The sequence below is a fragment of the Dermacentor silvarum genome, chromosome 3, assembly GCF_013339745.2.
Source record: "Dermacentor silvarum isolate Dsil-2018 chromosome 3, BIME_Dsil_1.4, whole genome shotgun sequence".
Classification (NCBI taxonomy): domain Eukaryota; kingdom Metazoa; phylum Arthropoda; class Arachnida; order Ixodida; family Ixodidae; genus Dermacentor; species Dermacentor silvarum.
Window position 1 is genome coordinate 194,908,000 of NC_051156.1, and position 22,781 is coordinate 194,930,780.

General features: G+C 45.3%; 2 protein-coding genes across 6 annotated transcripts in view; one reads left to right on the forward strand and one right to left on the reverse strand.

The window, feature by feature from the left end:
• The window catches only part of LOC119446404 (uncharacterized), a 223,379-nt gene extending 219,033 nt beyond the window's left edge, over positions 1 to 4,346 (forward strand). For all 5 annotated transcript variants that reach the window (XM_037710830.2, XM_037710832.2, XM_037710833.2 and 2 more), the window contains 2 exons: positions 1,035 to 1,186; positions 2,581 to 4,346. In XM_037710830.2, coding sequence (XP_037566758.1) covers positions 1,035 to 1,186; positions 2,581 to 2,613 — 185 coding nt within the window. In that variant the 3' untranslated portion in view covers positions 2,614 to 4,346. The remainder of the gene's footprint in view (positions 1 to 1,034; positions 1,187 to 2,580) is intronic.
• Positions 4,347 to 6,039: 1,693 nt separating this feature from the next.
• Positions 6,040 to 22,781, reverse strand: part of LOC119446407 (adenosine receptor A2b-like) — a 112,976-nt gene continuing 96,234 nt past the window's right edge. Inside the window, 1 exon segment of the mRNA XM_037710834.2 lies at positions 6,040 to 12,093. Coding sequence (XP_037566762.1) covers positions 11,209 to 12,093 — 885 coding nt within the window. The 3' untranslated portion in view covers positions 6,040 to 11,208.

The window sequence follows — 22,781 nt, forward strand, 5'->3', positions numbered from 1 at the left end:
TCCAAGACACTTAAGACTGCTGACGTGTGGGAATGCGAAATCATTATAGTCCCTTTGGAGAAACGTTCTTTTCCGTGCGTTCCTTGTCCACGCAAGCTCTCGCCTGCATTTTAATCGCGCCTCGGTAAGACCAAATCAAAACGCGCTCGCTTGCTCGCGAGGAGTTCATAACTCCAACGACCGCTCAGCGGCGTTCAATTGGACATTCATTCTTTTTATTTTCTACGCTTATGACGTGGCGCCACCTCCTTTCAATTGGCTGCGCCATCACGTGCCCAATGACGCGCGCACTAGGCCACACCTTTAGTCAACTAGAACCGTGGAGCCGCCGTGACGTCTAATAAGGGGGAAAAGAAGGAGCCGCCGTGGTGTCCGGCAAGCGTACTCGTCTCGAACCCCGGAGGCCCGGGTTCGATTCTTACCAATTTTTCTTTTGAAAGCCATTCATTAAATTTGTTTACAGGAACCTCCCTGAAAAATTTGACGTCAATTCGAGCACTTATGACACGTTTTTACTCTTTGCGCCGTCGGTCATTTTTGGTACTATCGCTCGGTGGCGACGCCGGCGACACCGGATTTTCGCGTAATATGTGGCATGTTTCGCAATAATAATTCTGCTTCAGCTAAATCTACTCATGTGTCTTGCTTTCGATTTCTTCTAATCTCTGAAAGCAGCCCAGTCTACGTGGCCGCAACAGTAGCCTGCCTGCCGTAGGAAAATATTTGGGGCTGCTTCAAAAGTTTCCGTTTCGCGCTGATGGGAAAATGTGGTGAACTCTATAGGCAAGTTTATAAGCTCATTGTTTCAACGGACTTAAATGTAGCATTACGCTTAGGCGCGAAAAACGTACTGGGCATTTCATCCGATATTCCAAGCTTGCGTTTCTCGAATTGCAAATTTGATTAGGTTACGGCATTTCGTTAATATAACGCAGTTCCAATCAGTTAATAATAATCCAATCAGCGGAACTGTGTAGCCAACAGTTTATCTATCTACAGCTTAATGGACCGGTTCTATCCACATATATTTGCAGACCAGTCATCGGTGGTGGTTCGTCCCAGCACCGCCATCAAGAACGTGACGCGTAGCGTGCAGCAGACCAGCGATGGCCAGAAGTACCTGACCACGGTCATCACCGAGGCACCGCCCACAGGACGCTCGAGGAGAAGCCGGAGGAGGGGATTCGTAAGTGCCCACTCGAGTCACCAGCGTGCCAGTAGCTATCTAGCACGATCGACGGAAATCAAAGCGGTCTCGTCGGCGAAACTAAACCTTATGAGCGGGCTTTCAGACTCTTTTCTTTTTGTGCACTTTCACTTGTTTACAGAGTTGTGTGTGTCTGTCAGCTTCCTTTCTACTCTCAGTGCGCCGAACTTATCAAATGTTCGTGCTATTTGGCCCGTCTTCCAGGGGGCCGTATTCTCGGACGATCACTTTCGGCGATATTCTCACTTTCGCGTGACGTAGTAGGCGCCATGTTGGATGATCCGAGTTTTTTGCGCTTCCAGGGGCTGTATTCTCGGACGATCACTGTCGGCGATGCTCTCACTTTCGCGTGACGTGTGGTAGACGGCGTGTTGGATGATTCGAGCTGTTTTGCTCAACCAACCAATAAGCTCAACCGGTTTGCTCAACCAGCCAAAAGCGCGCACTGAAAGTGATATCTCCGAAAGGAACCATCCGAGAATACGTCCCCACAGCTTAATTATCACTTCTTTCTCGTGCTTTTAGTTTTGCTTGCCCTGCCAAAAGGAGTAGCCGATGCCAGTAATTGTGCCAACTTTACTTTTATATCAATGGGGAAAAAGTAAGCACAAAGTGCCACGGTAAGCCAGTTCAGACTCGTACAGTGTTGCTTGAAAAGGCTACTTTCATTATAATTTGCCTAAGAGAAGTTCAATTTTACTGGGGAAATCAAAGGCGAGGTATTCATAGTTTGCAAAATTTCGGCGCTGGTACGGCAGTGGGACGGCAGGAATCTCAGTATATGTATCTTCTCATATTTAGAGCGAATTTCTCTAGGCCGTTTTTGAAACGTGGTAGGTTTACTTTGCTCTTACTTTTTTTTTTTTTTTTGGGGGGGGGGGGTTCTTTTAGAACGTTATGTCTTCTCCCTTTAGTGATGAACAATTAACTATAACCAGATTAGACACATGTCCAAATCCATGACGTCGCGTCGACCTGGTGCGGGAATGTCGTGATGGCGTTGACATCCGTACATTTTCAGGTTATTTCTTACTTCCGAAGCGTCCTCTGAAGCTACAAGTGTCTGTTATCCTTTTAAAGTAAAATATTCACTGCCTCCCCCCCCCCCTCCCCCCTACCTTTGTTTTTAATTAGGGACATGTAATACCCGCGATAAACTGTAGCAAGGTATGGGACCGGATTAGTTTCCGCGCTGTGCTCTACCATAAGGAAGATGTATATGAAGACATAAGCTGGATGGATTGCGCTTACAAATATGGTTCGTGTCTGCTTATGTTGGCAACACTGAACTTTAGTACCTGAAGCAGTTGAGAAATCTTGCCAATGACTTTGGAGCTGCTTTATTGTTTTCCATTTCTTCTTGCTCTTCACAGGGCGATCCTGACACGCATATCATCATGGTATGACCTCTCCCGAGAGACAGCGTCTTATGAGACTACATGCTGTCAGTTCTCCCGCGCGTCATGACTAAGTCATATATGTAGACATCTGAGGTGGCCATCGGAGTGGGCTCACCGCGGCTCCACGACCACGTGACCTCCCAGCGGACTCTTGTTTTCGTTCCCTCTGCTTTTCGAAAAACTTTATGCAGTGCGTTGCGTTGTTCTTTCCGTCGTGTTTTCAACGTATGCGCCTTGGCCTCTTTTCAAAGGTACGTCCCAAGACCGAGTGCTGACCGGACAACACACAACGTCGAGTGAGTTGCGCGTTGCTTAGCACTGGAGCGAAATAGTGAATTTCTAGTTAGCGGCGTGGTCTATGTAAAACAACAGCCACTGCCATGGGTGTAATGGCCCCGACCAAGGCTTTGATCTTAATTTAGTTGTCTCTCTCATTCTAGCGATTGTGACAAATGGCTGACTGACGGTATACTGTGAAATGGGCGATCTACGACGTCCCCAGATCGTGAGCACTGTTCTCAAGGCAGCCGTCTCAAGGCACTCGTTAGTGAGTCTGCGTGAGACGCCCATGTTCTTTTATACACGTCTCCCGGCCAGTCCTACAAATCAGTGAGGAAGGATCCTGTCGCGTGCGCGCATGCTGTAGCCACGGGAATCCGTTTGAACTGGGCGCCATATTTGAATCTGTGCAGCTTCCATCGGCGTTCGGCAGGTAGCGCTGCCAGTCAAAGAAGAGAACGGGGTCTGAAGCGCCCGCCTCTTTTGGGCACCGAGAGAGGCATGGTTGAAAGGCTAGTTTGGGTTTTGGGGGGTTCCCTTACCCCACATCCCTCATAAACAAACATGTAAGTTCAACTGGTCCAACCAGAAAGTCTAGTGCCCCATTCCCATTGGTAAATAATAGAAACTTACTTGTCAGAAGCAGAAAAGAGGCGGTTAGTGAACTGTCCAGTTCAACTGGCCATTTATTTTTACCAGAGCCTCTTATTGCCTTTCGAAAACCGTCGATCCAGGGGGCCTACTATTGGATGCGATGAGCCTGATTAAGCTATTTTTTTTCTGTCGTAGAACAAACTGTTTGTTTCTGTAGTTTTGATTTGTGTTCTTTGTCCGTCGTGTGGGTATAGCGTATCACTGCCGACGTCACGTCTAGAACATTTTTCTCGAGAGCTGCACTGTTAAGATGCTATTTCTTTTTCTTATGCTTCCCAGACCAAGCTATAAAATTAACTGGTTGTGGTTCGATGTCAGGTGCACTCGTGCATATTAGATGTGGACCCGGTGTTAATACTTCTATTCCTCTAGCGCTGTAGTGATTTCGTATATGTCGCGTGTGAATTACGTTCTCTGTGTACATAGGTGTAAATTATGATTATAGGAAATAATATATGCCTGTTTTTTATCCTTTTCTTGCTTTTTAGATTTGAATTACGCTCACTACCTTTTCTTCCTTTTATTTCTACCTGTGTTTAGTGCATTCGTTCTCGCCATTATTCTCCGGAAAGCTGTTTAACCAGAGCCCTTTGTCTGCAATACATCTTTATAGCGCTGTTTGATAATTACCCATTTTTGGAGGCCCCTTCTTCCTTCAGCTGAGATCAGAGGGGCGAATTGAATGTTGGGTCGTCGGCGCCTTTCATTACCGACTTGTTGAGGCGTACAGTGGAGTTCATTCTGCGCAGTGCTTGTTGCTCAGACGAAAGTACGAAGAATAAATGCTTTGTTCTATGTGAGCGACACTTGTTGACTTGTTTCTTTCATTGAAGTGAGTGACTCACACGGAAACTTTTCTTCACTGGGGGACCGATTTGAATTGAATTGGTTGCACTTAAAGAAAAAAAAAAAAGTTGACTTATATAGTCACTTTTGGGAGCAGGTTTCTGAGTCAGGCCATCAGTTCTTTTAGAATAATTATGCAGACGCATTGTACATACTGAAACGTTTACAGTAACCATTTCTTTTTACAGTGCAGAAATCGTATAGCTTATATCAGTGACATATACTGATGGCTTGCTGTCATCATTACTTCGTTAGTCATTACATCATGAATCCACTCACGCCTACAGCTTTCAAGGAGTGCGGAAGACCTAAATGCTGCAGCGCGGTTGTGCGCATCATACAAGTATACGTAACCGCGCTGCGTGAACACATGAAGAGCGACAAGACACCTCGCACTACACGAAACATACAAGCATCAACTGTATAAGCACGTATCCCTTTAATGATGGTACAAATAAATACCCCTATAAATGTTTATTGTCTACGTAAATGTGCAAAGCGCATCGAAAAGAAGCTCAGCCAACGAAGAAAAACATTTTTTTTTTTTTTTTTTGCGGTAACTTACACCAGGCAGAAAACTGGAAGTCATCTTCACCGCAAGCCACCTATCCCTTCGTTTGGACTTTGCACAGACGGGTCTCGTCATATGTGAAACATAGGTGTATGTTTCATTTGCTTTACATCACGTGTCTGACACCACTGCAGCTAGAGAGCTAATTGCATCGGTCTGTCTCCGCTGACCTATCTTCCAAAAGACAGTGGGTTGCGTGCCAAACTTCGTCTTGCTTGTCCAGTGTTGCTGCTCTAAACCAACAAATGACGATTGCTCCCTGTCATTCAGTGATGACCGGATCACATTTAGCTAAAAATCTTTGTACTTGATACCGAAACTCAGCAAGATAAATAAACATTCTGGTAGATAGGTAGATTTTATTGATAGGAAAGACAGAGCGGTCGACCTGAGCTAGTGTGCTCCGGTCTGCTACTTTGTACTGGGGAAAAGGGAAGGGGAGACCATTCTGGTATGTTGCCTGTAGGCGGCACTCGTCAATACAGGGATATATAGCCGTGCTCCCAATGACAACTAGCCGGGTGACTAGCTATATCGGTTTCAAAAATTCAGAGGAATTGGCTCGCAAATGTGAGATCGGTCTGCCTACACTTACGTCGGTGGTGAAGCAGCACAGTTTTTTTTTTTTCTTTGTCGAGGAGAGTACAGAAATAAGACATATAGAGTGCACTCAGCAGTATTCGACACATTTTGCGCTTTACATTCCAACGACAAATTCTGTTTAAAAAAAAAAACTCTGTGCTTAGAAGCAAATAGAAGAAAAAAGATCATTTTCAAAATTAAAAGATAAGTGTATTATTCTTTCAAAGGCATTTTCTGCAGTAAAAATTTCAATTTTTTTTTTCACACTTACTTTCCACGGGTATGGGAAACGAAGCTTTGGTAAAGTGATTAATTAGATTGTATACAGATTATATTCATTCGTATTGTCGCGGGATTCACAATGATATTCACTGGATTGTTGATTCTCTTTGAAACCGCGCAGCATGAGGCCAAGAAGAATTTCACTCTTCAAACTGAAAAGCATACAAACCTTGATGTCAGTCTCCATCTTCTGTACGAGTAAAAAAAAGATCGAGAGTCAGAGAACGTGATGCATGCTTTAATAGAAACACACGAACGAGACGCGGCCACAGTGGTGCCACAAAAGACGAAGCGGGGGAAATATGTAATTATGTTTTCTTTCGCGTGACTGTGTGACTTCTCAATAGCAGAACACACAAATAACAATTCGGGACAACAAGAGGTAAAAGGGACGACGTATCACACTGAAGTTACAATGGTTCACGAAAAACACGTTAACGATATGATACCCGTATAATGGTGGATACACTGTGCGTCGCCGAAAATGATGGGAGATCGAGGTTGAGCTGCCGATGTTTGACAGCTTACGCCGCCGTGTTTTTTTTTTTTATTTTTAAATAAAGTACGCCACGGTTCTGGTGGCATGGCTAATGAACGTTTGAGCACAGGTCACCGCAGGCGGTGGCGCCATCTCGAGGCGCCTGCGCACAACTTGGCGTGCCGAGCCGCGGTGTGCCGATATTTATCAGCAGCGTTGGATTGCGGTGGACGCCAGTGCTATAGTGCAGCATGGCTAATATACCTCTCTAAGGGTGTGCGAATAGTGATTTTTGAGAACGAATCGAATACAAATCGAGTAGTGCCAAAAGCGAATCGAATCGAATATCGAATAGTTTTCGAGTAATGAGCAGCCGTTATCACAATTAGTACAAAACGATATCCACACCCCAGTATTCAATAGAATAGGACACTGTTCGATTTGTTATTCGAAAGTTTCGAATATTCGCACACCCCTATCTCGTTTAGTAAATAACCAATGTGAACGCAGCGTTCTGCAAGAGCCCGCAAAGTTAACAAGGAGGAAGTAAAAGGATACATTAAGTGTAGTAAGTAAAAATGCGCAAACGAATACGGGACGTCAAAAAAAAAAAAAAAATCACAGGCCTGCGCGGCACACGCAGCACAGTCACAGCGCAAGCTGGTTGAGCGGCGCAAGAGTAGCTCCAATTTCGGCACCACGCACAACAGGGTCTTCGCGGCAAAGTGTCTTCGCCTCGATTTTGACGAGACCGATGTCAACTGTCCGCCCAGCGTCGGAGTCGACGGCGAGCTGCGGCTTCTAATGCTCTCTGCACAGCAGTCTGCTGAGCCCGATGATGCCTGGTTGTAGCCGCGCAAGTAGCTCTACGATTCGCTTCCTCAGCAGCGGTTCGTACCTTGCGAGGAGACGCCATGACGTGTACCCAAGAGGTACCCAGAAAATACGTGGCGCACATCTAACATCAGGATGGCGTTGATGGCGCGCCTCGTCTGAATCGCATCGCGTCTGAATCGCATCTCGTCGCACGCGGTGGTTGCAGGCGCTTTAACTAGATGGCGCTACCATACTGCGGAGGCTCGGGTCGTCGGCTCGCAGCTGCCTATGCGCGCAGGCGCAGAGGCGCAGGGCGCGTATAAATGGAATTTTTCTTCTGCATGATAGCAAGCGCTTGCGTGGCTCAGTAGTAAAGTATCCGACTCCCACGCAGCGGGCCTGGGCTCGATCTTTTTTTCGCTTTTCCGGCGATAGCGGCTACGTAGTGGCGTCGGCATCATCGCGACCAGAAACGGCTATTGGAATGAGCCCATAATAGCTTACGCTGTAAAACACAGGCAAGCACGTCTTCGTTTGCGCTTTTATACTTATTAGAATGTGGAATACCAACTAGACCAAACTGCCACCCTTCTATGAGACATTAAGGGCCGTGCAAATTTGCTAGTGAATTTTCATCTGAGCTTTGTAGGCACACGATTTAAATTTGTCTCGCTCCATAATTTCACCGTACTTATTAGCTCACAGCTACGTCGAAACCAACAGAAAGTGATTGACAATTTCTCTTTATTTAATTCAGCTGATGAGAGCATATCCTTCTCATGTTTTAACGCGATAGCGTTAAAGGCGCCGTGTAGCAGAAAATCTGGCGTCGGTGTCGGCGTAAGCATCAGTGTCTGGCGGAAATAATCATGCCGAACCACATCATCCCGAACCACCCCGACCAGGCGGGCCCTTCGCATGGCGCAAGGCGTTAGTGAACAAAAATTTAATTTCTCAAATTTCTCAATTTAATCTGTCAGAAAAATCGTAAAGTACGACTTAACCGCAACTTACAGACATGATAGCGTCGGACTGTAATTTGAATATACGAGAAAAAAAAAGCCTGATAAACAGCCAGGGATCTTTGACCACTCTTAAAGGCGAAGCTTTAGCATCCTCCAATTCTGATGGTGTTTCGCTGTACTTTGGTTCTAGGCAACATTGAGGGGAATGTTGAAAACCGAGCCTTTCTAAATTTTGATCGGGCCCCATGTCGCAGAAAATACTGTGTCGGTGTCGGCGTCAACGGCGTCCAATAACGCTATCGCGTTCCACTCTTAAAGGCGAAGCTTTTGATACTCCTTTCTTTGGTGTGATCGTCTGCCGCTCCTGTGTCCACAATAGCAACACTTGTCAGCTAGCTGCCAAACGTTCGCGCTAGAGCGGAATGAGGTAGCTAAAGATAACGCTGATAACAATTTAAGAAAAAGCTTCAGCTCAGGACCACCTCTGATACGTTTCTTTGAATAGATAATAGATAATGCAATACAGGAAGAAAAAAAGAAAGATCAACCAAGTGTCGGCGCTAAAGATGAGAAGGTCGACACTCATGGTTGTTGAAATGATTTCATGATTAAATGTTGATTATATCTCTCAATTAATTCTGCCTCTTTCTCTTTTTTTTCATGTTCATTGTTCGCTCAGTTCGAATCTTATTCGTATCGTATTTCAAACGCAATTATGTCGACCTTGTCGACAGATCCCGAAGATTGCACAGTCTATGATGCAGTGTGGTTAGTTTTCGACTATATTGGTGATAATTACGCCCGTACCGTTAATTTTATCCCCTTAACCACGTACAGTTAATTGTACTCCTTCCGCATTGCTAAGATTACCGAATAACTGATTTCGTACAATCCTTCCCATCAAATGTAACACTTAAAACCTCACCAGCAGCCCAGTAACTATTACTTTAACAATGTTTGCAATCGTACATTGCGGAAAAGCTAGCATAGTACTTCTATAAAGCGTTTAACTTCAAAGGACACTAAACAATCAACATTAGGTTCATTTAGACAAGTAAAGTATTATTTCAAGGCTTCATTTTCGCTTGTTCTTGGGTGAAAAAGTTTATCGTTACAGGCCATAACGAAGACCAAGCTCCACTTTCTTCACCGAAATCTTGTCAAGGGTACGCCAGTGAGACGTCACGTATTTCGAAGTGCTCTGTCATGTTTAGGCCATCCTGAAGTAGGAAATATAAAAAAGATGCTAGACTAGTTCTTTGGTTCGTGTAAAATATAATGATATCCTTCATTACTGATAAACAATTGCTACGCACGAGCTGACGCTCTGAAAGATCAATTACATCCCGGAGAGCTGGTGTTGAAACATCTAGGTGGAGTCGCCACTTGTTTATCGTTCTTGGGCCTTTCTTTACCAAGCCTGCTCTCACGGTAAGACTGACCTTTTACTGCTACAGAAACGCAACAAAAGTCTTATTTTGTGTCCTTTCAATTCTCCAACTCTGATCCCACAAAATTTCGATTTCGCCACTCTCTTAAGGGAAACCCTAAACGCACTTTATCAGAGCTACAATGTCTTCGTCCCTGCGGTTCTTGTCCGTGTAAACAGTCACTGATGGGAGTCACTGAACGGGGGTTTTCGACATTCCTTTACGCAAACACGAGCACTGAAAATGCTTGACACGTATTTAAGTACATTTCTCGGGAAGAGCGTTGATAAAGCCGTTGTGTACTGAAGCACAAGGCTTTTCACTAGGTCTGGCAAAGTTCCTGTGACATGCCAGGTGTGCCAAACTTTAGGACAGCCATTAAGAAGGACTGTACAGTACAATCTCTGGGGCTTTGAAGCGACGAAGTATCTACGAGGACCCCACAACTAGGTTTGACGACATGTCCGGTAACGCACTCAGTGACTTCAGAACTTTTGGCAAGGACTTACGGAGCGTGTCGCTTGCGCTTTTACATTGATTAGCAGTGGTAGAACAAGGAATGTCACGGAAGCCAATTTTCCGACAAGCGACAAGTCCCGTTGTCGCTCGGCACGTAAAACCTCATAATTTATTTTTTCCCATTGTCGGAATGGAGGTTCAGCGACCACGCCTTGTTCTACCAATGTTGATCACTCTTAGCCTCCAACTTCCCCTGAACCTCTGTCTCGTTCTGGCTTACTATTACAGCGCACTGACGAACGTTCATTCGTCGATTTAAGTAGAGTCACTGCACAGGGGGTGCACACAAACACACGCATAGCATAACACAAAGAACGGCAGATCAACTCTTACTGCCAATGGTTCGAACACGGTACAATAAGCACAACAGGAACAGTTGTTTCCTTATACACTCAGTCAGAGCAGACATCTGCACTCCACGGCGTTCCTTCGAGTCTGAGCGCAGCGCTCCGGGAAGTAGCGCAGCGTTCCCGGAAGTAGCACAGCGTTCCCGGAAGTAGCGCACTGACTGCGCAACACGAGTGCAGACTGACCGTTTCTGGTACCCGCGCAGCTGCTGAGTCTTGAAGATCTCTGTCAAGTTTCTGTGGCACAAAGACCGGCTTCTTGTTCACCCCTCTCGATGGGTGACGCAGAAAGCAGGCGACGAATCAGGACTGCTACCCTGGCTACCCGAGTTACCGTGCCGGTCTGGAGACACATTGTCATGCAGGGAAACCGCATTCTCAATCGGTCGATATTATTTTCCCTGTTTTTCGTGACATACCTTCAAGCGCGGACCCTCACTCTTGTGTTTCTGAATGCGCAGAAATGTCCGAGTTGTGCAAACAACTCTGATGAGAGGTGTGCCGTTTCCTTTCGTCACATCCGCTTCCGCTTCCAATCAACTTGTACTTGAAAGTGATATCTGTGAAAGTGACCGATCGAGAACAAGGTGCCTGAATCTGGCGATGGTCGTCATGGATGGGAAGGGGCAGCAGGTGGGTTTCCCCTGGCGATCGAGGTTGGCAATAGCTTTGTCTGAGTGTCTCTTCTGTTGCCACTGGGGTGCGTGAGCACATTTCCAGCAAACCAGCGTCTCTTGTGAACGCTAGAAGAAGACGTGAACATTCATCGCTGGTGAATTCGGATCACAAGCACCTTCCTTCGACGAATCACGCTTACGAAGTCCGTGCGTATCTACAGCACTGGCGTCGAAGCTTCTCCGACGGTGAGTGCCTGGCAGAGTCCTCCTCCAGAAGCCCTATGCACGGGCGGTGTCCCGGCGCCGTTGCGGTAGAACAGCAAGACCTCGGCCAGCGGCGCCGGCGCCTTGCATTTCAGGAGCCGCTTGAAGGCGTTGCGGAAGTCACTCATACGGTAAGCGTACAGGAACGGGTTGAGCGCCGAGTTTGCGTGTGACAGAATGATGAGCACGTCGAAGACCCAATGCGGCGTGTCGCATCCGGCGCAGAACGCCTTGACGCAGTTGAGCGTGTACAGCGGGAACCAGCAGATCATGAAGAAGAGCACGATGGAAAGCAGGGCCTTGGCCGTGCGAACCTCGCGCTTGTGCTGCTGACTGTGGTGGTGGAGGTGCAGCGGGAAGCAGTGGGAACAGTCGCTGTCACGGTGGTCGCTGTTGCACAGGTGCATGCGGCGACCCTGGTGGTGGCTGTCGCTACTTTTCCGTCGTTTCTTCTTGTAGTGACCGAACTCCCCGACGTGCCCGTTTTTCAGCGCTGTTCCGTTGTCGCCAACATCGGGCGCAGGGTCGTTGCGCTTCTTCGCCTCCTGGTTCATCTTGTGGCTCGTTCCGTTGTGTTTGACGATTGATTCGTGGTCGTTCTCGTCGGTGTAAACGATGCCGTTGGACTTTGGGCTGGTCGGCGAAAGGCTGGAGTGCCGCTTGTAAAAGTCGGCGCTGAGACGCCGACACCGGTCCACTTCGCTCAGGTTTGGCGTCTCCTTGAGCGGTGCCGTGCAGAGGGCTTCGTCGGAACGGCTGTTGTTCACGGCTCCTCGCGACGGGGTGCCGTCGTGCTCGGTTCGTACGTTCTCCGCGAACACGGTAATCTGCCGAAGCTGCGCAAGAGACAAGAAAAGAAACAAACAAAAGCGTTAGTACAACAAATAGACGACGTGAGAGCCGCACGTATCTTGTCGAAATAACAAAAGAGTTACTAACACAAGCGTTGTTACTAACGCGCACGTTAGTAACAACGCTTGCGATGAAGACAACGGGATTTGTAAATCTCGCAATTGGTAGAAGGTTTGACGGTATTCCGATGTTCAACATCCCTTTTTTTGCGGCATGCGATATGGATCCAATAAAATATATCTTCAAGACATCGAGTGCAGTGGTAAGAAGGACGCTACGTTCAAATTTACCCATCCTTTATTATCCATCGACTTAACACCTGCACCTGTCCACTGCATTTTTTCTATGTTGCTAACCTTTTCAAGATTTCTCTGTGTTTCTTATCCGTCTTTTTATTGCGGTAGTGTTGAGTGAAACGACTTTATCCCTATAAACTGCGCAGATAAAACGGGGACGTGCCTAAAACAGCAGCCAATGACAAGCTATTAAAAGCGAAATGGCACAACGAATACTGGACAGAGGGAAGGGGGGGGGGGGGGGGGCTGGCTACAAGCCCCCTTCTCTTCGACCGATATCAATTTTGATCAGGAGAAACATACACAATAAAAACCAAGTACATACCAAAGTACAAACAAAGATGTAATAGTCAATCGCTGCTCCGACAGCTGCTTTGAAATTTTAAGCAAATTCTCTCGGCGATAGCGACACCAATGAGCAGCTGATGCACTTCTCCACCATTTCTTTTGTAAGGTGTTACATGCAATGAAAGCAGTCAAGCTATTTTCATTCGCAGTAGTGATTAACAGGATACAGAGGCTCCTTCTATAACTATCGATGAAGTTGGAAGGGCCTTGCAAGACATGACCCCGGGAAAAGCGGCTGGAGAAGATGGAATAACAGTCGATTTAATAAGAGGCGGAGGAGATATCATACTTGAAAAGCTTGCGGCACTTTATACGCAATGCCTCACGACTTCAAGTGAATCAGAGAACTGGAAGAATGCCAACATTAGACTAATTCATCAGAAGGGAGTCATTAGCGAATTGAAAACTTATAGGTCCATCAGCTTGGTTTTAGTACTGTATAAAATATTCCCCAAGACAATTTCCAATAGAATCAGGGCAAGAGTTGACCTCAATGAACCAAGCGAACAGGCTGGCTTCAGGAAGGTATATTCTATACAATGGATCACATTCATGTCATCAATCAGGTAATCAAGAAATCTGCGGAGTATAATAAATTTCTCTATATGGCTTTCATAGATTATGAAAAGGCATTCGATTCACTAGAGATAACAGCAATCATAGAGGCATTGCATAATCGAGGAGTACAGGAGGCATACGTGAATATCTTGGAAAACATCTACAAAGATGTCACAGCTACCTTGGTTCTCCACAAGAAAATTAGAAAGTTACCTATCACGAAAGGGGTCAAACAAGGAGACACAATCTCTCTAATGTTATTCACTGCATACTTAGAAGTTCTAAGTATTCAAGCTATTAGACTGGGAAGACTTAGCAGTGAGGGTCAACGGCGAATATCTCAGCAACCCTCGGTTCGCAGATGACGTTGTCCTGTTCAGCAACAATGGGGACGAATTACAACAAATGATTGAGGACTTTGACCGAGAAAATGTAAGAGTGGGGTTGAAGATTAATATGCAGAAGACAAAGATAATGTTCAATAGCCTGGCAAGCAAACAAGAATCCAGGATCGCCAGTCAGCCTCTAGAGTCTGTAAAGGAGTACGTTTATCTAGGTCAATTATGGACAGGGGACCCTGATCATGAGCAGGAAATTTACAGAAGAATAAAATTAGGTTAGAGTGCATGCGGCAGGCATTGCCAAATCCTGACTAGGACCTTACCACTGTCGTTCAAAATAAAAGTGTGCAATCATTGCATTCTACCAGTGCTAACATATGGGGCACAAATTTGGAAGCACAAAGAGTAATGGAACGAAAAATCTTAGGCGTAACGTTAAGACACAGGAAAAGAGCCGTGTGGATCAGAGAGGAAATGGGGATAACCGATATTCTAATTGACATCAAGTAAAAAAACTGGAGCCGGGCAGGCCATGTATTACGTAGTGTACATAACCGGTGGACTATCAGATTTACAGAATCGGTGCCAAAAGAAGGGAAGCGCAGTCGAGGACGGCTGAAAACTAGGTGGGGTGATGAAATCAGGAAATTTGCAGGCAGAAATTGGAATCAGCTAGCGCAAGACAGGGGTAATTGGATATCGCTGGAAGAGGCCTTCGTCCTGCAGTGCCCATAGCTGATGATGATGAGGGTGACACATAAGAGGATGAATGTGCCAAAGGGACGCCACTGTAAAAATTGACACACACGTGTTAATAACATATAGCTTTGAACTCGCAATCGCTTTTAATGATCGTATTTTGTACAATTGAGATGTACCCTTCTCCACGCACGCACACACACACACACACACACACACACACACACTGGCGGAAGAATACTCAGTGACACTCTCCTCCCTTCGGCCCCTTCTAGCTAATCGTAAAGCCAGCCTCTAAAAGCAGAGTAATAAATAGCGAGTGTGGATAGGCGTCACAAAAACGGTTGAAAGCATGTTTCCGAAGCAGATAGAGTTGTCCTTGCCCTACTCGGCCGGGAATCCATTAAGGACATTTTTACTGCTCGCAACGGAACATAAAAAGTTTAGCCGATAACTTTTCAAATCCAAGCAGAAAACCTTTGTCTTCTTCTTCGAACGACGCTTCCGGGTCAGTCCGCCGTTCCGCGGTCACTTCCTGATGCGTATCGACCAGCTTCCTTTATGGTTGCGCATTTTATTACTCTTGCGTCATGTCCAGTCATAAACATGTTATGTCATATTTTAGAAAAGATCAATGAGCGCGAAATGAAAACGAAGACCGGGGTACAAAGATGCAGACAGGACAAGCGCTCACTTGCAACTAGTATTTTCGGGAAGACTCGCTTCTACATTGATACGCTCTCGCCCAAAGAAAAATTAACTTCATTCAGACAAAGCCGCAAGAGAATGTTGTCTCATCCTTAATTTCTTCAGTACAATATGAACAAACTAGCCTAAAGAGGAACAACCTTATGTTTACTTCGCATTATGCAACCGCCGCGAAGAATTTGATTGAGTTTGTTGCGTTTCAAAACGGATAGCTAAATAGTTGCAAGTGTTGAGAGTGGATTCTTTTATGCGGGACCTCAACATATAAACTTCACTTGGTTCTCTCGCCCGTGTTCGCATCACAAAGGCGCCGACGCTAAGGGCGCGGGCCTTTGCGCACCCGAGTTTAACCGTAATTTATTCACCCGTACAGCACACGTAACACAGTTACGCTGGAGCACACCGAATACAGTTACAAGGCACGTTCCTTGCTGGATAACATTGGAAGTCTTCCAGGCGCGTATGCGGTCTACCCTATACTATCGCTAAAGACGTGCTGGTTAGCGGCTCTGTTCTCTACTGAATTACGCAGTGAAACAGTACACCCTATACCTTGAATATCCTCGCTGCAGCAAATATATTGCTTCAGGTGCATTATTCCTTTGATGTAGCGAATAGCTTTCTTGAAGAGTTAGGATATTCGCTTACATTTTGACAATCATCTACGATAGTTTCCGCACAATTTCGTGGTGTCTACGCTGTCAGCTATATTCGGTATATTTCAGAATAGGCACTGACTACGGTGAAGTGGCCCGTCATGATAGTCTATATGCACTAGTACGGCGGGCCCCCTCACCGTGTATAGTTGCTAAAATGAGGGGCCTCTTTTTATTCCATCACCTGTTGCGCGCACAGAGTTTCGCTAGTCAGTGGTTGGCCCATCTCATCGGGGCGCACAGCAACTAGGTGTCAATATTCATCGTTCTGCGGCCGCTAAAGTGGCATCTACCAAAAGCCCCCTCCACCTGGGCTATACGCAACGGGTCGCTTCGCTCCTCTCGGAAATAGTCCTGCGTGTCAGACGTGGTGTTGAAGCATAGGACAAAATAAGTACTGCAATACCCAAACGATGAAAATTATCATGCATGCAACATTCAGAAAAAAGAAAAATTGTCTAAGATGCGATATGAATTCGGGACCCCACAATATTGAGCCAAACGCTATCGCGCGGCGCTCCTAAGTAGACGGAAACGTCCACTATTACATAGGTTCTGCATCGGCTGCTGTTACCCCGTCAGTATAGCGTTATGGCCATAGCGAAGTTCCTTAAGAAACTATAGTAAGTTCCTTCAGAAAAACTTTAGCTTAATTGCGGAATTATCTGAAAATGTAAGAACAATTACAGGGTTAGGCTCCTTGGTGAAACACGTTAATGAGTAATTATAGCATGCTGCAAAGGTCTACATAGACGATACGAAACGCAGAGTTACAAACAATATTTAGCATTTGTACGTGAGTTTGCGATTGTATTTCTCGAGTGGTATTGTTCACCTGTCTTCGCCACCGAATAATGATGGTTTGATTAGGATAACTGAAAATCAATAACTTTCATCGAAGGAGATAAACTTGGATATCAAGAGCAACTCTGGAGCTTCACACTAAAACAGATAACACCGTTCTTTACACCGAATCTTCATGGCGTATAAATTGGACACATATAATGTGTCTGTTTACAGTTGATGTCCTCACTCTTGACGTCGACTCTACAAAATTCATTGCCTCAAATTGCTGATATCTCAAAGCCCAGCATAAATACTAAATAGCGCAGTTCCTGGATATTCTCGTTTATGAAGCTAGGACACATCTGTTGCCATTGCAGTTATGGGTACAAACATTCTTCTGGTTCTTTTTTTTTTTTCTTGAATTTTTCCAATTATCGCCGATTTCCGAAAAAATTAAGAAAATTGAGGATGGAATTGAAAACTGAGCTTTGAAAATCCGGTGTGATTAAAGCTTTTTTAAAATAATTTTTTTTAAATTTTAATATGCAACAAACTTATTCATATCGGCTCAGCGGCACCCAATTAGAACGTTTATGTGCTTCGCATGACTTGAATAGGGAGGCTCAAGCGTAAAGCTGCCTCTTCAGTAAATGCGAAAAATTACTTTTTCATTAAGTTCATAAAAAATGAATTTTTCGAAAGCCTGTAGTTTTTAAACTTAATCACGGCAGAAGCCTTTTTATCGGACTAGATGCTAAAGATTCACGAGAGCAATCCTAGCTGGTTATACAGAAGAACTGGCTTTAGTTTTATAAAACAATTAATGAGAACGGCGCAACCCGCGAAAAAGACTTATTGATCCTTCGCCAGTGGACATCGATCGCCGGATTATGCATCGAACTAACAAAAGTGTCCGCACTTTTTTTGTTCAAGTACTCAAGAAGTAATTGTCAGGTTGGCCGTTGCAATAGCGTTGAGCAAGCACAGGGGCGAAGATTTCAATATTTCAGCAAACATGGAGAGACTACTGTGAAGCGCTTTCTATGGACATCATGAAAAATGAGCATGGTTTCTTAGGAGCCGAGTTTTGTTCGAATTCGCGAGGCCTGTGATATACGGAGCTGTAGCTTGTGCAGGTTGTATAGCTTCTCTCCAGCGAAAATTAAACAGTGCTGACTCTTCTCTCTCCGCCCACTTTTTGTCAGAATTATCCTGCAATTGAAAGGAGCGGAGATCACCGATTCTTGCATAAAACGGCTGCCGATTCATTTTCAGAGCTTCTCAATTTCATGTTCGACCTTAAGAATCCGATACGTATTATTTTCACTGAAAGTGGGGCTCTAAGAAAGCAGTGAACGTCAGTGAGATTTGGGCGTATATCTTTACAAAAACTGTTCAACGAAAACAGAGGTAGGCGATCTGATTGTCAGTGACCTCTTCGACCGAACACCAGGGCTTTGTGAACGTGGTGACGTGACGTCATCACAGGGGAGGTCTTGACGGTGAGAACGTGTCAGCGTCTTACGTCTATGCAATCAATCTTCGCACAAGACGGAAACGAGAAAGACTGCGTAACGGCGGGGGACCACCACCGGGTAGCAACAGGGAAGCCCCGATATTCTACGCGGGACAGTTGTGCACATGCAAGGACTTGTTAGTGCAGCGTACACGACCTCTGAGAGGAGCAGTTAGGAGGGGGAAAAAAGAGGGAGAGAGAGATCGGGGACAAAAGGATTCCCTTGTTCAAGCCATTTCCCCCGAGCAGATGGGGAAAAAAGGAAGTTAAGGAAACTCTGGTATCGAGTAGCTGGAGCACTGCAGGGCCGTATAGATGAGGAAACTCCCGGTGTATATGGTAGCTTCAGTGTATGGGAAAAAGAAGATACGCGCTTCCGACAGCTGCAGAGACCCGTACATCGGAAAGATGGGAAGTTGGCCTGTCCAAATATAGACAGCAAATTGAGAGGTCTGACCAAGCGTGGAGGCGATACAGAGCTCGGGTTCTATATCGTGAATTCACGAAGCACTGCGAGACAGGAGACAGAGGTCATTCTTTACAAACTTCGGATTTCGGTTCACCATTGCAGAAACGCCCACTTGCTAAACTTCTTGGAGCGATCGTCTTTCTTTCTTTCTTTCTTTCTTTCTTTCTTTCTTTCTTTCTTTCTTTCTTTCTTTCTTTCTTTCTTTCTTTCTTTCTTTCTTTCTTTCTTTCCTTTGTTTCTTTTCCTTTTCCTCTTTCTTTCTTACTTTCTTTGTGTCTTGCACAAAGCAACTGGTTTCGTGTAGTACATAGCCCTTCGTTCAATTGGAACATGTGTATAACAGAAAAAGGAGCCAGCTTACCAGATGGTTAGATAACTAAAACGGAAAAATACAAAAGTTTTACGACAATAGAAGTAATCTATTGGAAGGCACTCAATACCCTGGCGTGTTTTTTTTTTTCGTGGGCCACTCTTCAGGGCCGTTTTATTTATTTTGTGACTATATTGACTTTTCCTGACCTTTCATTTATTGACTGCCTGTATACTGCCTGTTTCTAACGGTGTTCGAAACCATCAAGACTGAACATGACAAGGAATTTCAACCCCTAAAATTCCCACTATCGAGCATTGTGCATGTTTGCAAACAGAGCATACTGCCACAGTCACTCACATTTCTACTTCTTCTGCCCGACTTAGTCAGTGAACTCGGACCTCTATTTCTCTAGGTCAAAAATTCGATCGGTACAGTGGCAGAGGAAGCGCAGAACAAAATCTAAGCAGCTATAGTTATAAAAACAAACACGAAGACAAGGAACACTAAAACGCCTTCCGTTTAGTGTGTGCAGCATACGGGTGTGCTATAACAGCTTTCAATGCGATGCTTACGATCTCCTGTCATTGTACGCGAATCTTCATCTGAGTTCTTATAAGAAGCGATAAACGTGTAACACTAAGGAAGAAGTAAATAATCTGCGGTATTTTTTTACGTACGCTGAGAATCGACGCGAAGCAATTTGCCAAACAGGAAATCGCTTCTAGAGAAAATGGGCTAGCCAAACTTGGTGTTACACTGTGGCTAAAAAAAAAAAAAAAACTGAAACACAACGAAGCATTTCACTTTCGAGACAGAACGAGGCACACTGTTGATATCAGAGGGGCGTCCACGTTTTACTGTGCGACACATCATCATCATCATCACCAGCCTATATTTACGTCCACTACAGGACAAAGGCCTCTCCATGCGACCTCCAATTACCCCTGTCTTGCGCTAGCTGATTCCAACTTGCGCCTGCAAATTTTCCAACTTCATCACCCCACTTTATTTTCTGCCGTCCTCGACTGCTCTTCCCTTCTATTGGAATCGATTCTGTAACTCTAATGTTCCACCGGTCATTTATCCTACGCATTACATGGCCTGCACAGCTCCATTTTCTTTCTATTAATGCCAATTAGAATATCAGCTATCCCCGTTTGCTCTCTGATCCACACCGCTCTCTTCCTGTCTCTTAACGTTAGCCCTAACATTTTATTGCGATAGCAATTATATGGACACTCAAAAGCAGATTTCTGCCGTCGCCGTCGCCGTCACCGTCGCCGTCGCCGTGAGGTTCCGTATGACGTCAGTGGAGATGAAATCGTCGCCGCGCGCCGAACGCTGTATGTGCGAGTGAAAGGGCGCGAGGGGCGCGCTTTCACGGGGAGTGAACGCACGGCGGAGAACAAACGCGCGTTCTGCGCCGTGCTCGCTTAAGGGCTGCAGAAGTAGGCGTCTCTTTCCTCCTTTACAATCACCATATAGGTATGTAGAGCAAACGCGCCTTCTTCCGACGCGCGAGAGGCCGTGGGGGAGGGGGGGGGAAGGGCGGCGACGTTTAGCTGTGGCACTAAGTGCCTAGTTATATCAGAGGCTCCGGCAACACTCACCAACGCCGCACGCATTTTGAGCGAACGCGGGCAAAACGCCGACGGCGTCGACAACAGTTCTGTGTGTTGCCGGTGCTGCTGCATGTCCAAGTTTATACAGCTGATAAAGCTAATATCATTACTCCGTATAGCTCTCTACAATTTTGCTATCGCAATTGATGCTTCGCCGTTCAGGTGAAACTGCGACAACTTTTTTCCTTACATCGCTCTTTGTGCGGTCCTTAACTTGTCCTCGAGCTTCCTTGCTAACATCCAAGTTTCTGATCTATATGTTAGCACTGGCAGAAGCAATGATTGTACACTTTTCTTTTCAACGTGGTAAGCTCCCAGTCAGGATTTGGCGATGCCTGCCGTATGCACTCCAACCCAATTTTATTCTTCTGTAAATTTCGTTTTCATTATCAGGGTCGCCTGTGAGTAATTGACCTAAATAAACGTACTCCTTTAGAGACTGTAGAGGCTGACTGGCGGTCCTGAATTCTTGTTCCCTTGTCAGGCTATTAAGCATTATCTTTGTCTTCTGCATATTAATCTTAAACCCCACTTTTACACTTTCTCGGTTAAGGTCCTCAATCATGCTTGAAAGCTTGTGGCCCTTTATGCGTAATGCCTCACGACTTCCAAGTGTACCAGAGAGCTGGAAGAACACCAACATTATACTAATCTATAAGAAGGGGAGACGTTAAAGAATTGAAGAATTATAGACATATTAGCTTGCTTTCAGTATTGTATAAAATATTTACCAAGATAATTTAGTATAGAGTCAGAGCAACACTTGACTTCAGTCTACAAAGAGAACAGGCTGGCTTCAGGAAGGGATATTCTACGATGGATCATATCCAAGTCAACAATAAGGTAATCGAGAAGTCTGCGGAGTACAATAAACGTCTCTATATGGCTTTCATAGATAATGAAAAGGCATTTGATTCAGTAGAGATACCAGCAGTCATAGAGGCATTGCGAAATAAAGGAGTACAGGAGGCATACGTGAATGCTGATCAGATTTCGACGATCGCCGACTGTGTTCGCCGCTATCGTTGTGCTTTGAGTGTAGCTTGCTTTTGTGGGCACAGGTTCGCCCAATAAACAACCAGTTTCGTCATACACAGTGTTACGACTGTTTTGTTCAGTGTCACTACTCCGTGACAATATCTTGGCAAATATCTACAAAGATTCCACAGCTACCTTGGTTCTCCACAAGTAGAAAGTGACCAATCAAGAAAGGGCTCAGGCAAGGAGACACAAGCGCTCTAGTGCGACAGATATTAGTATGTGAAGGAAAACGTGGAGAACCAGGTAACGTCAGAATTGAAACATTGGGTTAGAGTACTTATAGTCCGTGTGCCAATGCGTATAACTGTGTTTGGTTGTTCGTTTGTGTATTCACTGTGTGTGTGTGTGTGTGTGTGTGTGTGTGTGTGTGTGTGTGTGTATGTATGTATGTATGTATGTTATGTATGTATGTATGTATGTGTGTATGTGTGTATGTGTGTATGTGTGTGTGGTGTGTGTGTATGTAATGTATGTATGTATGTATGTATGTATGTAGTATGTATGTATGTATGTATGTATGTATGTATGTATGTATGTATGTATGTATGTATGTATGTATGTATGTATGTGTATGTTGCTTGCTTGTCTGTCTGTAGGGGCTTTTATAGGGCAGTTTTTGTCCTCGAGCTCCCGTCACTGATCCGTAGAATAGATATTTCACTACTAAAACGACTGTGGGCCGCTGAAATCGTGCAAGACAGAATGTACGCATAGCGCTGTACGTGTATCCAAGCTAAATCCGCCATATACGCGCCGACAACGCTCAAAACTTTTCTTCAATTTCCGTTTCGCAGAGCGAGAACTTTTTTTGTACGTCCCTCCGCCTGCTCGTCTTTGTCAGTTCTGTAAGACTCAGAAGGCAAGAGGACATTGGATCTCCAGTTCGGTATAGTGCTGCCACATAATTTCCTCAATCGAATGACGAACGTAACAAAAAGAGGCAGACGAAAGGGAGAAGACTCCCGGAAAAGCTGAACTATGCAACTTTTCTCGTAAAACTACTTCGCTCGCTTTGTGCCTTGCCTCACAAGTTTCTTTTAGTTCTTTCGGTTCTTCCATTTTCGGTACTGACCGGGGCGTCAACAAAGAAGACATCACATTTGTTTACAACCCCGAACAGTGACCCGTTTCTCCGTGGTCATTTCCCCGAAAGAGGTTATTGTCTTAAGGCCTGGAGGTCAATGCTGCCCTACAACAGTCACGTAAGCTTGCACGCAACGGAAAAGATTTTTTTTATCGTCTTTCTGCCACGTCGTAAACTCTTCGCGGAAATGAAGGGAGTGATCTATATAGGGTGCTTCCGTGCAGAGACAGTAGAG